The following is a 17408-nucleotide window of genomic DNA, read 5'->3' as shown; positions in this document are numbered from 1 at the left end:
TCAAATGGTGCTTTTTACGTGCCACTGGCACAAGAGGCAGTCAGGTGGCACTGGCATCGACCACACTCAAATGGTGCCTTTACATGCCACCGGTATGTGTGCCAATCGGGCAGTACTGTTATCGGCCGCAACAACGACTTCATTTGCCTCAACAGAGCTTCTCAAGCGCACTTTATTGCCCAATGATTGAAGGGTACTCTTAGATGGGCTGGTGATGCTGCACTGGCATAGGTTACGGTTACGGTCTCACTTGGCTTGCCAGGTCTTCTCAAGCACAGCATGTCTCCAAAGATCTTGGTCACTTGTCATCACCTCGGTGAGGCCCAACTTTCAAAGGTCATGCTTCACCATCTCATCTGAGGTCTTCCTGCATCTACCTCTTCCACAGGTTCCCTCTACTGCTAGGGTGTGATACTTTTTCACACTGCTGTCCTCATCCATATGCAACACATGACCATACTAGCGCAGTCGTCTGTCTTGCACACCGCATCTGATGCTTCTTATGTTCAGCTTTTCTCTCAGGGTGCTTATACTCTGTCGTGTATGCACACTGACATTACACATCCAGCGGAGCGACCGTTGACCAAACACTGTTCAATTTTTTTCTCCGTGTTTTTCTCCTTGTCTCCGTATTCTTTCTGTTGAAGAGCGTAACTCGAAACGTTAAAGACTTTCTCTATTCCCAAGCGTTAAACTAATACATCCTTTTGTTGTTTACACCACCTGTCCTCGTCTGTTGTTGTTTTTTCGTACATTCTCCCATATATATATATATATATATATATATATATATATATATACATATATATGTATAAATAATATATATATATATATATGTATATAAATGATATATATATATATATATATATATATATATATATATACACATGCACACACACACACAGGGCCGGTTCAAGGTACCGGCAATTCAAGCAATCATCTGGGGCACCATGTGCTAGGGGGCACCATGGTAGAGGAGTCAAAGACAAGGAAATTTCCACGACCATCAGCTTGTACACGTGGAAGTTCAGCTTGCCCTGGGCATCAGCAACCCAAGTGCCAGCCCTGTATGCAGAGAGAGATGGAGGGAGGGAGAGAGAGAGAGAGAGAGGTTTGGTAAAACTGACAAAATAAATAGAACTAAAAACATAAGTATATATATCATCCATGCCAGCCTGGAAATCAGACGTTAAACGATTGTTGATGATGATATATATATATGTGTATATATATATATATATATATATATATATATATATGTATATATATGTTATTTTTAATCACCAGAAATTACAAAGTGACTTAGGAATTTTGAGTGTGTTTGTGTGTGTGTGCATATATATATGTATATATGTATGTATGTACTGAGGGTCAGGGAGAAAGAGGCACTTCTCTATTTCATCATTGGCAGCAGCAGTAGTAATGTAAACAGCATTATACTGTGTTTTTCAGTGTTTCTATATCTTATATCTGTCAGTCTGTCTGTCTATCTCCCGCCCCTCTCTCTCTCCCCCCTCATACATACACAAACATGCACACACGTATATGCCTACATACACCAAACAAATATTCATGAATACATATATACTGCACATGTAAAACAGCCCGCAACCTAGAATGTGCTGAGCACCCAACCTGCTTGAATAGAAAGAGCAGTCAAATCTCATTCTAATCAAACTTAAGAAGGCTATACAGGACAGTGTAGTACTGAGTATACAGAAAAAACAGGATGGCTATGTCGGAACCTCTTTTCAATGTAGGTCTGCTTGATCAAGATTTATTTGGTGCTAAACTATAACAATATGTGAATTATGAAGTATAGGCACAGGAGTGGCTGTGTGGTAAGTAGCTTGCTTACCAACCACATAGTTCCGGGTTCAGTCCCACTGCGTGGCGCCTTGGGCAAGTCTCTTCTACTAAAGCCTCAAGCTGACCGAAGCCTTGTGAGTGGATTTGGTAGACGGAAACTGAAAGAAGCCTGTCGTATATATGTATATATATATGTGTGTGTTTGTCCCCTTCCCCCCAACATCGCTTGACAACCGATGGTGGTGTGTTTACGTCCCCGTAATCTAGCAGTTCGGCAAAAGAGACCGATAGAATAAGTACTAGGCTTACAATGAATAAGTCCTCGGGTCGATTTGCTTGACTAAAGGCAGTGCTCCAGCATGGCCACAGTCAAATGACTGAAAGAAGTAAAAGAGTATACACACATTCACACATACAGTTTACATTACACAACATGTACATAAACATTCCTACTTAAATATAGTGACACCATACATATTGTACATCATATGAAAATCACAAACATCCATCATAATTTACTCATATATCATCTCCATATAGATTACATGTACATTTAAATATGCATGAATAAGCACTGTCTGTGTGCTTCCTGACCACATGGTTCTGGGTTCAGTCCCACTGCATGGCACCTTGGACAAGTGTTTTCTGCTATAGCCTCGGGCCAACCAAAGCTTTGTGAGTGGATTTGGTTGGTGGAAACTGAAAGAAGACTGTCGTGTATATATATGTGTGTGTGTGTTTCTGTATGTGTTTGTCTCTCCACCACCACTTGACAACCTGTGTTGGTGTGTTTGCATCCCCATAACTTAGCAGGATTATGCAAAAGCGACACACAGAATAAGTAGCAGGCTTAAAAAGTAAGTACTGTTTTCAATTCATTCAACTAAAAATCCAAGGCAGTGCCCCAGTTAATCCAAGGCATGGCCACAGTTAAATGAGTGAAACAAGTAAAAGACAAACGATAAAAATATGCTGCATGCACATCCATGGCTGTGTGGTAAGAAGTTTGCTTCCCAGCCACATGGTCCTGGGTTCAGTCCCACAGCATGTCACCTTGGGCAAGTGTCTTCTACTATAGCCTTGGACCAACCAAAGACTTGTGAGTGGATTTGGTAGATGGAAACTGAAAGAAGCCTGCCATATGTTTATGTGTGTGTCTTTGTGTCTGTGTTTGTCCTCCTACCATCGCTTGACAACCGATGTTGGTGTGTTTACGTAACGTAGTGGTTCAGCAAAAGAGACTGATAGAATAAGTACTCGGCTTACAAGGAATAAGTGTTGGGGGCCGATTTCCTCAACTTTTAGACAGTGCTCCAGCATGGCTGTGGCCAAATGACTGAAACAAGTAAAAGAATAGAAGAATGTATAAACATAATTCACACTACGCATAAATTCCATAAGCGCACAATCTCAAATATTCACTCATACATCACACAAGCTTGCTGTACACTTTCAACTTTGCCCTCTCTCACACTTTCTCTCTTTCACTCTTACCCATCTTCCCCTCACATATAAATATATATATATATATATATATATATATATATATATATGTGTGTGTGTGTGTGTGAGTATAGTTATATGAACACATAAATCATTGGTATACATGTATTGTGTATGTGTAATTCTATTTTCATTTTGATCCTATTCACAACATACACCCACAAACATCAAAAACTACAGACTTTCTGTTGTGTTTTTCCATTGTGTCAGGGAGGCGGTGCACTTCAAACACTATCAGTTGGCTTCAGGGTTGTTAGTAAAAGAAGAGAGGGTGTTGAAAAGTTCCTGGCTTTGGGTGAAAGAAAATACTGGAAGATCAGTTAATTATAATTTTATTCACCGTATTCCCCTCTCAGATTCACACACTTATTGCAGCAGTCCTTCAGTTTTTCTAAGAGAACTTGGAAGGTTGAACCTCCAGCCAAGCGTTTGGCAATACTCTTAAAGCATCCCCTCATGTGTGTGTGTGTGTGTGTGTGTATACATATATATATATATATAATACACACACACACACACATACATATATATATATATATATATATATATATATATATATATATATATATATATATATATATATCTGTGAAAATATGTGACACTTATTCGGTATTCACATATTTTTACAGATAAATTCCTCTATTTACATAATATCGAGGTCTCTTTCTTTCTTTTGTTGTCCTTCCTATCAATATATATATATATATATATATATGGGGTGGCCGTGTGGTAAGTAGCTTGCTTACAAACCACATGGTTCCGGGTTCAGTCCCGCTGCGTGGCACCTTGGGCAAGTGTCTTCTACTATATCCTCGGGCCGACCAAAGCCTAGTGAGTGGATTTGGTAGACGGAAACTGAAAGAAGCCCATCGTATGTGTGTGTGTGTGTGTGTGTGTGTGTATATATGTATGTGTGTATATGTTTGTGTGTTTGTGTTTGTCTCCCCAATATCGCTTGACAACCGATGCTTGTGTTTATGTCCCCGTAACTTAGCAGTTCAGCTAAAGAGACCGATAGAATAAGTACTAGTCTTCCAAAGAATAAGTCTTGGGGTCGATTTGCTCGACTAAAGGCGGTGCTCCAGCATGGCCACAGTCAAATGACTCAAACAAGTAAAAGAGTAAAGAGTATACCAGATTTATTTTTTTATTTTTACTGTCATTTACTTGTAAAATTTATTGTAACACCTGTATTTTATAAGAAAATTAAGAACTGAATGATAGGTGTGAAAACACACCTGGTCTGATGATAACAAACAAGCTATTTGGATAAGAAAACAGCACTTTCGTCTACGCTCATGAAGGTATCATTGTAAAACTAAAACCTATTTATTTCCCCTAACCTAACTAATTATTCTTTTATGGATTTCAGAAACAAAAATGGAAAATGACAAAGAGAAACAGAATCTTATTTTACAGAGCGTTGGGGATAATGAAGCCCAGGTGGTTATTCATCGCCCAGTCTACTCCCAGGCAAAATTTGACATCGGCTTTGAGGGTAGCAAGCGGCCAAACCCATCGTTCAAAGAAACCATCAAGCAGCAAGTGAAAAGCTGTAAGTGCTCAAATGCCTGCTTCACCAAATTCATCATTCAACTGTTTCCTTTCCTCACTATAATGAAGGGCTATAGTCTACGCAATGATCTTTTCAGTGACATTGTTGCTGGTCTTACGGTTGGAATAATGCATGTTCCTCAAGGTATTTCATACATTCTCCTTTTTGTTGTTGTTGTTAATGTTTCTTTTCTGTTTTTTTTTTCTTTAGAGCTTTTTGTTATGGTATCTTCTTCATTTATCCTTTATATCATCATCATCATCGTTTAACGTCCATTTTCCATGCTAGCATGGGTTGGACGATTTGACTGAGGACTGGCAAGCCAGAAGGTTGCACCATGCTTCAATCTGATCTGGCAGAGTTTCTACAGCTGGATGCCCTTCCTAACACCAGGATATCATTATAGTAATAATAGTTTCAAATTTTGGCTCAGAGCCAGCAATTTTAAAGGGAGAGTATTAGTTGATAACATTAACCCCAGAGTCAATAGCTATTGAAAAGGTTGCAAAATGCGACGAAAATTTTAGAAAAAATAGATAAATAAATGAGTGGAAACTGAACCGGTGAGTGTGTTAAATTATAGGGCACTAAAAGAGAATGACTCTCCCCAGACACAACAAAACATGCTTCAATACACGAACTCACATAAAGAATCTTGCAAACCAAATCCCAAAACAAAGTTGACCCCGATGCTTATCCTACCTCCACCCTCTAATAGGACAAAAGCAAAGTCAGTCAATCTCAGCAGAATTTGAATTTAGAACATAAAAATGCTGCTATGCCTTTTGTCCAGCGTGAGAACTATTCTGCTAGCTTGCTGCCTTCAGTTTCAAATTTTAGCACAAACCCAGCAATTTTAGGGAAAGAAGATTTGGCAATAACATTAATATGTACATGCATATTATAATATATCATCATCATCATCATCATCATCGTTTAACGTCCGCTTTCCATGCTAGCATGGGTTGGACGATTTGACTGAGGACTGGTGAAACCGGATGGCAACACCAGGCTCCAATCTAATTTGGCAGAGTTTCTACAGCTGGATGCCCTTCCTAACGCCAACCACTCAGAGAGTGTAGTGGGTGCTTTTACGTGTCACCCGCACGAAAACGGCCACGCTCGAAATGGTGTCTTTTATGTGCCACCCGCACAAGCCAGTCCAGGGGCACTGGCAACGATCTCACTCGAAAATCCTACGGGAGCCAGTCAGGCGGTACTGGCAACGGCCACGCTCAAAATGGTGCATCTCATGTGCCACCCGCACAAGAGCCAGTCCAGGGGCACTGGCAACGATCTTACTTGGCTTGCCGGGTCTTCTCACGCACAGCACATTTCCAAAGGTCTCGGTCAGTAGTCATCGCCTCGGTGAGGCCCAATGTATGAAGGTCTTGCCTCACCACCTCAGCCCAGGTCTTCCTGGGCCTACCTCTTCCACGGGTTCCCTCAACTGTTAGGGTGTGGCACTTTTTCACGCAGCTATCCTCATGTCCATACCAGCGCAATCGTCTCTCTTGCACACCACAACTGATGCTTCTAATGTTCAGCTTTTCTCTCAAGATACTTACACTCTGACGGGTATTCACATTGACATTACACATCCAACGGAGCATACTGGCTTCATTCCTTGCGAGCTTACGTATGTCCTCAGCAGTTACAGCTCATGTTTCACTGCCATGTAGCATGGCTGTTCGTACGCATGCGTCATATAGTCTGCCTTTTACTCTGAGTGAGAGTCCCTTTGTCGCCAGCAGGGGTCCCTTTGTCGCCAGCTCTCTAAACTTTGCCCAGGCTATTCTTATTCTAGCAGCTACACTTTCAGCGCACCCACCCGCACTACTAACTTGGTCGCCCAGATAACGGAAGCTATCAATATGCAGATGCAATATATGTAATATGCATATATATATATATATATATATATATATATATATATATATCTTCATCATTGTTTTAATGTCCAGTTTTCATTGCTTACATGGGTTGAGCAGAACTTTTTCTGACGGATTTTCTACACCAATATTCCCTTCCTGTTGCCAACCCTTACCTGTTTCCAAGTTAACTTGACTTTTACCCTTGACTGGACATGTTTTTTTTTTTTCATAGAAGACTGGAAACAGCTACTTGTGTGGCGGTGATACTTGCCTGCAACTATCTCACAATGTCAAAACAAGGACACACATACACACACACACACACACACACAAAACAAGTTTTTTTTGTCTTTTAAATCCATTCACAAGGCTTTGACTATTCCAAGGCTATAGTTGAAAGCACTTGCTCAAGGTAAACAGTAAGCTCGCTCTCTCTCTCTCTCTCCATACACACACACACACAGGTAGAGAGAGAGAGAGCGAGTGCTAACTTAGCCTAGAGGGGATTTCTGTATACACAAACGTCCCACCCCTAACATCTCTATGCAAACATAATTATCATCTAACCTTTCTTTTAATCATATGTTTTCCACTAATTAGACAGCTAATGATAGATCTATTTTAATATTTAAGAAGCCCCTTCATTGAAATCGTAGCTTCCCCCAAGTGAAGTCTTCATTATTTTCAAATTCTTATCATTGTGTATTAGTCATAATCTTGTTTAACCCATGGTCAGCTCTTTTCAACCAGATCTATGACCAAGTACATTCCACATGTAGATGTTCTATCTTTTTTCTCCATTCAGTTCCATATAATCTTATGTATCCTTCTGTTCTATGACTGTAGAATGTGATTCGAGTGGGATTTTGGAGCTATTTCTAGCAAGTTAATGAGGTGAATTAGTTAAAACATTACTCAGTTGGTGTCCACATGAGATGTGACTGTAAGGATTGATGGTAGCAACACTAGTGGGTATGGTAGTGGTCAAGTGATGGTAGCAACACTAGTAGGTATGGTAGTGGTCAAGTGATGGTAGCAACACTAGTAGGTATGGTAGTGGTCAAGTGATGGTAGCAACACTAGTAGGTATGGTAGTGGTCAAGTGATGGTAGCAACACTAGTAGGTATAGTAGTGGTCATGTAATGGTAGCAACACTAGTAGGTATGGTAGTGGTCAAGTGATGGTAGCAACACTAGTTGGTATGGTGGTGGTCAAGTGATGGTAGCAACACTAGTTGGTATGGTGGTGGTCAAGTGATGGTAGCAACACTAGTTGGTATGGTGGGGGTCAAGTGATGGTAGCAACACTAGTAGGTATGGTAGTGGTCAAGTGATGGTAGCTACACTAGTTGGTATGGTGGTGGTCAAGTGATGGTAGCTACACTAGTAGGTATGGTAGTGGTCAAGTGATGGTAGCAACACTAGTTGGTATGGTGGTGGTCAAGTGATGGTAGCAACACTAGTAGGTATGGTAGTGGTCAAGTGATGGTAGCAACACTAGTTGGTATGGTGGTGGTCAAGTGATGGTAGCAACACTAGTAGGTATGGTAGTGGTCAAGTGATGGTAGCAACACTAGTAGGTATGGTGGTGGTCAAGTGATGGTCACAACACTAGTAGGTATGGTAGTGGTCAAGTGATGGTAGCAACACTAGTAGGTATGGTAGTGGTCAAGTGATGGTAGCAACACTAGTAGGTATGGTAGTGGTCAAGTGATGGTAGCAACACTAGTAGGTATGGTAGTGGTCAAGTGATAGTAGCAACACTAGTAGGTATGGTAGTGGTCAAGTGATAGTAGCAACACTAGTAGGTATGGTGGTAGTGGTGGTGGTGCTGCTGTTGGTGCTTGTGACGGTAGTTAATGGCAATTACAGTTGTAGCTGTGGTGGTGGTAGTAGCGGTGGTTTGTTAGCTGAGTGCTGGTTATGGTGGTAGCTTGATGGTAGCGACCCTTATAGTGGTGATGGTGGCGGTTGTGGTAGCAGCAGTAGCAGTATTAGTGGTGGTAGTAGTGGTGGTGGTGATGAGTTTTTTAGCAGTGCTGGTCTTGATGGTAGTGACACTAGTAGCCATGGTGATGGTGGTGGTGGTAGTGGTACTTTGATAGTAGTGGCACTAGTAGCCATGGTGGTGGTGGTGGTGGTAGTTTAATAACAGTGACACTAGTAGTCATGGTGGCGGTGGTAGTGGTACTTTGATAGTAGTGGCACTAATAGCCGTGATGATGGTGGTACTTTGATAGTAGTGACACTAGTAGCTGTGGTGGTGGTGGTGGTGGTAGTGGCGGTGATATTTTGATAGTAGTGATGCTACTTTGACGACAGTGACACTAGTAGCTGTGGTAGTGGTAGTGGTGGTGGTCTGTTCATAGTAACACACGCGGTTGTAGTTTTGGTCTCCACACTACCACGACCACCAACCACCACTACTTACATTTTCACACAACATTAACCCTAACCCTCATCATTACTCCGTACGGCACCCCTACCCCCTTCACCATCATTATCCTAACATTCCCCCTACTTTAGCTGTATGTTCGCTACTTTCATTGGAAATGTATGAATGATTCTCTGTCCCTGCCCTAACAGCTATAGCTAATTACAAACAAGTAATTATACATAATAGAAATTGAATAAATACACTTAACTAGCTTCCACCCAATTCCACTGACTTTTAGGTGAAGGCCAGCTTAATACAACTGCATCTTGTCATATGATACACACACACACACACACACACATATACACACACACGTCCTGTATCTATTCAGACAAAACACTTGTATTATGTATAATTAATTAAACTTAGTAAAGCTGATTAACATGAACTACATTAATCACTTTGTTTTGTCCCTGACACAAGAATACATTGTAGCTTTGCAGTGGTCCTGATTATATGATTAATATTTTAATTTATTAATTACTAGCAGTATAGCCCGGCGTTGCCCATGATTAAGTTAGGATTATTAAGCTAATCAAGTGCTTTGCTACAAATTAAACTAAGTAATACCAACGTCAGATTTGAGCGAAATCCGTTGAAATTGGGAAATGTTTGGCTGAAAATGGGTTGCAGACAATTTGATTGGGAAATCCCATTAGAAATCAGTTTATCAATTCTTCCATTCATTGATTGGTTTTTTTTTTTTTTTTGAGAACTTAAAGCATTCAAAAATCCCATGTGTCCTAAGTAACACTGGCATCAAGTTTGAACAAAATACATCAAAACCGGTAAAAGTTATGGTTGAAAATGGGGTGTAGCCAATTTTAGTGGGAAATCCTATAAGGAATCAGTTTAGCGATTTTTCATCCTGATTGAATGGAAAACCCCTTAAGGAATCAGTTTAGTGATTTTTCACCCCAACTAGGACTTAACTGAACACAACATTTCTGATTCAAAAAATTTATATTTATACTTTAAAGTTGGTTTTCACACCCAACCCACTTCTGCAGGATCAGTATCATGATGGGAACGCATGGGTTGGGAGTTTGACCAGCATATATGTGTGTGTATCATCATCATCATTTAACCTCCATTGTCCAAGCTGGCATGGGTTGGATGGCTTGACCAGGGCTTCCAAGCTCGAAGGCTACACCAGACCCCAGTCTGATTTGGCATGGTTTTGTGTTTGATCCCGTCATGTGGCAATTTGATCAAGAGTCATCTACCATAGTCTTTGGTTGACCAATGCTATGTGAGAGTAATAGTTAGAAATTATACAGAAGCCTGTTGTGTGTGTGTGTGTGTGTGTGTGCGTGCGTGTGTGTGTGTGTGTGTGTGTGTGTGTGGTGATGTTTAGAGTTTTATAAACAAAAACAACCTACAGTGATTCAATGTTGTATAAAGTATCTTACTTGAAATCATGACAGGGTCGGCATCAGGAAGGGCATCCAGTTGTAGAATACAACCTTAAGGAGTCTTGTTCCATCCAAACCAGCAGAGGAAAATGCAGATGGGCCATACTAGAATATACATGCAGCAGGTACCATACAGTGGGACGAAACCCAAAATCATAGGGTTGGGATGTCAACTTCTTACCGTACAATCATGTCTGCTTGTACACCGATAATGTCGGCACTATAAATAATGTGCATTTAATGTTAATCTGAGAAAATGGCAAGGTGACAGAATTGTTAGCATCCCAGGCAAAATGCTTAGTGGCATTTCATCCGTCTTGACATTCTGAGTTCAAATTATGCTGAGGTCAACTTTACCTTTTATCCTTTCGGGGTCAATAAAATAAGTACCAGCTGAACATTGGAGTTGATGTAATCGATTTAGCCCACCGCCCCACTTAAATTACTGGCTTGTGCCAAAGTTTGAAATCAATATGTTAAGCTGAGAAGGTCGTCAAGACTGTAATCCTTTTCAGTTTTTCTAGATGAGGGTCAGAATCAACTTGGTACAGTTTGCAACAATTGGAATTAGTTTCACTTTCATAATGTGCTTCCATCTCATATCTACATCATTGCACCATACTTCAACACTGCTGTTGTAGCATGCTGCTTATATCTGTTCTCTATAATCTTATCATTCTTATGATTTCTGATTTGTTATTGCATATAATCATTTGTGCTGGAAACATTATTTACAACAGTTTCTTATTGTCTGACTGCCTACCTATTTGTTTAGTTGCCTGCCTACCTACCTACCTACTTACTTACCTACCTTCCTGCCTGCATATTTGCTTGCCTACCTGCATGTGCACTTGTGTGTCCATTTTCATTTTCCGTTTTCTCCAATTCTGATGTGGACTGACCAATTTCACTGTAAATACAGCATCACATCACATCAAAATTGGTGTCATCTAATCTGTGACAACCAAGATTTTCACTTGATATAATTATTTTCCCTCAGAAACAACTGAGAAGACTTCCAACCGGATCTGGTCAAGGAGAAATTGAAGCATATTTCAAAAGGCATAATTTACATGTCAGACAACAGCCATCTTTCACTTAACCATCCAGGAGGGCTGTGATGCAGACAATAGCATAGAATGTGACAGCAGAGAAGTATCCAGAAATCGTGGCCTGACTGCAACCCAGGCACACATACTGTGTAAAGAATTAAGGGATGAAACACATGTGTGAGGGGCAGATGGTTTCTTCTCCAAAGACCTGCTGTTGAGTTCTCTTGAGAGTTTCTTACTACTTTTACCCCACACCTAGTTTGGTCTGTCTCCTATACCCCAAACCTAACTTCTGTTATAGCCTTGAGCTGACCAAAGCCTTGTGAGTGGACCTGGTAGACGGAAACTGAAAGAAGCCCGTTGTATATATGTATCTGTGTGTTTGTGAGTTTGTCTCCCACCACCACTTGACAACCAGTCTTAGTATGTTTATGTCCCTGTAAATTAGCTGTTCAACAAAAGACACCAATAAAATAAGTAGGTGGCTTAAAAAAACAAAAAGTACTAGGCTGATTCATTCAACTAAAAATTCCTCAAGGCAGTGCTCCAGAATGTCCGCAGTCTAATGACTGAAACTAATAAAAAGACAAAAAAAAAAAAGACATATATATACTCATCTACAACCACTATTCCTTGTTCTAATGTCTTATTGTATACACTCACCTACACACATATAATAAACTATTTTATTTATGATGCAAGAAATATTTATCTGCTAGGGAAACACATAAAGGAATACAGTGGAAGTTCTCAGTTACATATTTCATTAAATACCAGATTTCTTGTTTAAACCTTAGAACTTTGCTTTCCCAAGGTTGACCGACTGAAAATAACCCATCTACTTCCTACTCAGTGGTTAAGTATAAACTGTTGACAAGTGGAATTAATTGGTATGCTATTAGGAAGAGGAAATGTCTAAAATTTCAGACAGCAGTCCCCTTTGTTAGGAAGTACTACTGTCTGAAAAATCAGAGTTTTATCTTCCTCGCAGAAAGCCAATATTTATTCCACTTTCCACTTGTTTATACTCACTGTTTGCTGAAGAATACTATTGCTAAGTTTTCTCAGATGATCATCATCATCTCCATCATTTAATGTATGTTTTTCATGCTGGGATGGGTTGGACGGTTTGACAGGATCTGAGTAGTAAAAATAAAATGCTTTGTTTGACAAATAAACATCTCGCTCCTGGTCAAATGGTCTGCAGTTGAAAGAGCCAATTTGTTCAGGCTCAAAGTTACCATCCACCACCCCAAATAAATCTGTTCCCTCAGCTACTCTCTGAACTACTCAAACCAACACTAATCCTTTGACCAAATCTTCTCCTGCACTGAAGATATACATATATATATATATATATAAAAACAAATAGTAAATGAGTATATGCATATATACATACAGGTATGTGCATACCGACATCCACCTGTATGTATAGGTGCATATCTGGGTACAGGACATTGCAAACAAAACGTAGACAAGAAAACACACAAGCCACATAGAGAACATTCTTCTTCATCAGCTACCCCCGTTTTAACACCGGCGTTTCGAAGAGCTATATATATATATATATATATATATATATATATATATATATATATACATATATATATATATATATAGTGAGAATTTACAAAAAAAAAACAAAAGACGAAGATGGGTGTGTAAACAGCAAACAGATGTATTAGTTTAACGCTCGGGAAGTGAGAAAGTCTTTTACATTTCAAGCCTACGCTCTTCAACAGAAAGGAATACAGAAATAAACAGGGAGAGGAAATAGAAAAAGGTTTAGTGGCTACTGATCTATATGTATATATAGAAAAGGAGACAAACACTCAAGATGTTATTAAATCATTTATGTCTTCATATTACCTACACACGTTTCAATGAATGCATCCAAAATATGTCCGACAGGTTGAATAACGGCCAGCTATCCATCACTACCTTTTTCTATTTTTCTGTTTTTCCTGTTTTTCTTCTAAATGTGTCTTGCTTGTCCCCGGATTCAAATCCCACACAAGTGTGTCCATTGTTTCCTAGGACACTTAAGCAACATTTAGCTACCTTGGAATTATTCCCTCGGATCTTTCCTATATATATATATATATATATATATATATATATATATATATATATATGATGGTGTGTAATTGTAAGATCCAAGGATCTAGGTGTATGAAGTAAGTAAGCTTCAAGCAGTCTGTGGTAGGTATAAAAAAACAACTTTCAAGAACAACAATAGTTTATTGGTGTAGAAGTTTGTAGGTTTTTTTCCCATATCAAAGTTCAATAAGCTGAAACATGTTTTTTAATAATTCACGGTTAGCAACCAGGGTTGCTATGAATCTGAATAAAATCCAAATTGGGGGAACGGAGCAGGTAAAATCCTGGCTACATATGTTTCCTAGCTATCGAATCTTCAGAAGTAATAATTACTCAGTGGAGTGGGGTACTCCACTAGCTACTCATCAGTCGATGAAATGTATCTCATGTCACACCTCTCCTCGGTAACATTGATGCTCACAACTCCTTGGGGTTCTCACATTCATCCCATACCAATGCTGCTAGTGCAGAGCCAAATCTTTTGCAGTTATCAACTTGTTTCATACCCAACACACAGACACTCCAATACTCTTGGTCTCTATCTCACATCGATACCTAATCGCTACCTAACAGTGACTGTCTCTGCACATACTGAGTTATCCGACCATTTTTATCATCACAACTACACAACACATCCACGCACTACACCATGCTTTTCACCCCCATCTCTATGGCACTTCAAATAAGCTGAATATTTGAAACTGCCAGTTTTGTCCAATAGACAAAGGACTTTAGCATAACTCTTTAGCTTTCAAATTACTCTGTCATATGTGATGCTTACTTATCCCCCTTGTTTTAATTTAAAGATGCATTACCTTGTAGCTTTGAGATTTTGATGAAGCGATTGTTTATTTTTAGAACGACATTGTAATATATGTGTGAGAGGCCAGATCTGGACAGTTTCAATGCTAAAGGGTTAAACAAAAAAAAAAAAAATGGAATAGAACATATTTATGGCTTATGTATAACCTGGCAAATAAACTATTTCAATAATGGATGGTTCAGAGACAAAATGACATGCAATCAACTTTTAAAAAATAATTAACCTCAAAATAAAAGTTACGTAAATCAGCAAAAAAAAATATACATGAAATAACTATATTTTTATTTTTCTCTATTTGTTATCTTTATCTGCAGGAATGGCCTATGGACTCCTTACACAGCTCCCACCAATACATGGCTTATACGTTTCATTTTTCCCAGTTTTGATATATTTCTTCTTTGGATCCTCGCGACACGTCTCTATTGGTAGGTATATGTTTTGTATATTTTTTGTGTTACACTCTTCTAAGTGTGTTTTTCCCCCTCTTTTGTTGTTTAATGCATGGCAGACTGGAGCCTGGTGTTGCCATCCGGTTTCACCAGTCCTCAGTCAAATCGTCCAACCCATGCTAGCATGGAAAGCGGACGTTAAACGATGATGATGATGATGCATATATGTATCTGGACATACGAGCATATGCATGTGTATGTCTTCATATGTGTATGTGTGCATGGTGGGGGAGTTGTTGTTAAACCTCTGGTCATAGCCGACAGAGTGCTAGTAAGTAACAGAAATGATGACGACGTCGACAACGACAACATTGCTAGTGGACATGTGAAACATTTCCTCCAAAGATAAGTTGATTTAAAGGTGACGAGCTGGCTGAAACGTTAGCGCGCCGGGCAAAATGCTTAGCGGTATTTCGTCGGCCGCTACGTTCTGAGTTCAAATTCCGCTGAGGTCAACTTTACCTTTCATCCTTTCGGGGTCGATAAATTAAATACCAGTTACGCACTGGGGTCGATGTAATCGACTTAACCCCTTTGTCTGTCCTTGTTTATCCCCTCTATGTTTAGCCCCTTGTGGGCAATAAAGAAATAAGATAAGTTGCTTCTATTGAAACACATAGTTAGTTTTAATATTGATTTCAGTGTTTGGCACAAGGCCAGCAGTTTTGTGAGATGGAATAAGTCGAGAACATCAACCCCAGTGCTGAGCTGGTACTTATCCTATCAACCCCATAAAGAAGAAAGACAAAGCGGACCTCAGCAGAATTTGAACTCGGAAATGTAAGGACAGGTGAAATACCACTAAGTGTGTTAATGATTCTGCCAGCTGGTACTTATGCTTCATCATCATCATCATCATCATCATCATCGTTTAACATCCGCTTTCCATGCTAGCATGGGTTGGACGATGTGACTGAGGACTGGTGAAACCAGATGGCTACACCAGGCTCCAATCTGATTTGGCAGAGTTTCTACAGCTGGATGCCCTTCCTAACGCCAACCACTCCGAGAGTGTAGTGGGTGCTTTTACGTGCCACCGGCACGAAGGCCAGTCAGGCGGTACTGGCAACAGCCACGCTCAAAATGGTGTATTTTATGTGTCACCTGCACAAGAGCCAGACCAGGGGTACTGGCAACGATCTCGCTTGAAAGGCGATGCTGGGCACAGGTGTCATGACGATTTTGCTTTCGCTTGCCCCAACAGGTCTTCACAAGCTGAGTTTCGTGTCCAATGAAGGAGACGATGTTGGCATGGGTGCCAGTCATCGAATGCTTATTTTTAATATTAATATTAAATAATGCTTATTTTTAATATTAATTAATTAATGTTTATTTTTATTTATTTATTTATTTGTTTGTTTTGTAATGATTGTAGGAACATTTGCTGTTGTATGTTTAATGGTTGGTGCGACAGTTGACAAAAATTACAGCAAGCTTGCCAGTGCAGAGGGCATAACAACACGAGCAGCAAACCTCACAGCTTCCACATCCAGCATTATCGAATCCAGTACAGATGCCTACACACAGAGCGTCACTGGGAATAACTCAGTTACCCAAAGCATCATTGATGAGGAGACTGATGTGACCTATCCAGTGAAATTAGGAATAGCCATGGCAGTGACCTTCCTTGTTGGATGTATCCAGGTATGGCAACCATTTTATCGGACCGAATATGTTAAAGACCAAATAAAGACAGCTGCAAGCGTAGTTGTGTGGCAAAGAAGTTTACTTTGCGATCATGCTGTTTCAAGTTCAGTCCCACTGTGCAGCACCTTTGACAAGTGTCTTCTAGTATGGCCCCAGGCTGACCAATGCCTTCTGAGTGAATTTGGTTGACAGAAACTGTGAGGAAGCCCATCATGTGTGTGTGTGTGTGTGTATATATATATATATATATATATATCATCATCATCATCATCGTTTAACGTCCGCTTTCCATGCTAGCATGGGTTGGACGATTTGACTGAGGACTGGTGCAACCGGATGGCTACACCAGGCTCCAATCTAATTTGGCAGAGTTTCTACAGCTGGATGCCCTTCCTAACGCCAACCACTCAGAGAGTGTAGTGGGTGCTTTTACGTGTCACCCGCACATATATATATATATATATATATGGATATATTTATATATATGGATATATATATATATGGATATATATATATATATGGATATATATATATATGGATATATATATATATGGATATGTATATATATATATATATATATATATATATATATATGTATATATATATATAAATACATAGGCACAGGCGTGACAGTGTGTTAAGAAGTTTACTTCCCAACCACATGGTCCCGGGTTCAGCTATACTGCATGGCACCTTGGGCAAGTATCTTCTACTATAGCCTCAGGCTGACCAAAGCCTTGTGAG

The 17408-nt window shown here is 39.8% G+C and overlaps 1 protein-coding gene across 4 annotated transcripts in view; it reads left to right on the top strand.

Annotated features, from left to right (window-relative positions):
• The window catches only part of LOC106873475 (prestin), a 210304-nt gene that overhangs the window by 153514 nt on the left and 39382 nt on the right, over positions 1-17408 (top strand). For all 4 annotated transcript variants that reach the window (XM_052967943.2, XM_014920860.3, XM_052967944.2 and 1 more), the window contains 3 exons: positions 4685-5011; positions 14883-14993; positions 16393-16661. In XM_052967943.2, coding sequence (XP_052823903.1) covers positions 4685-5011; positions 14883-14993; positions 16393-16661 — 707 coding nt within the window. The remainder of the gene's footprint in view (positions 1-4684; positions 5012-14882; positions 14994-16392; positions 16662-17408) is intronic.

The sequence above is a fragment of the Octopus bimaculoides genome, chromosome 5 (assembly GCF_046866305.1).
Source record: "Octopus bimaculoides isolate indiv1 chromosome 5, ASM4686630v1, whole genome shotgun sequence".
Classification (NCBI taxonomy): Eukaryota; Metazoa; Mollusca; class Cephalopoda; order Octopoda; family Octopodidae; genus Octopus; species Octopus bimaculoides.
The sequence above is the reverse complement of the archived record's forward strand: the minus strand, read 5'-3'. Positions and strand labels throughout refer to the sequence as shown.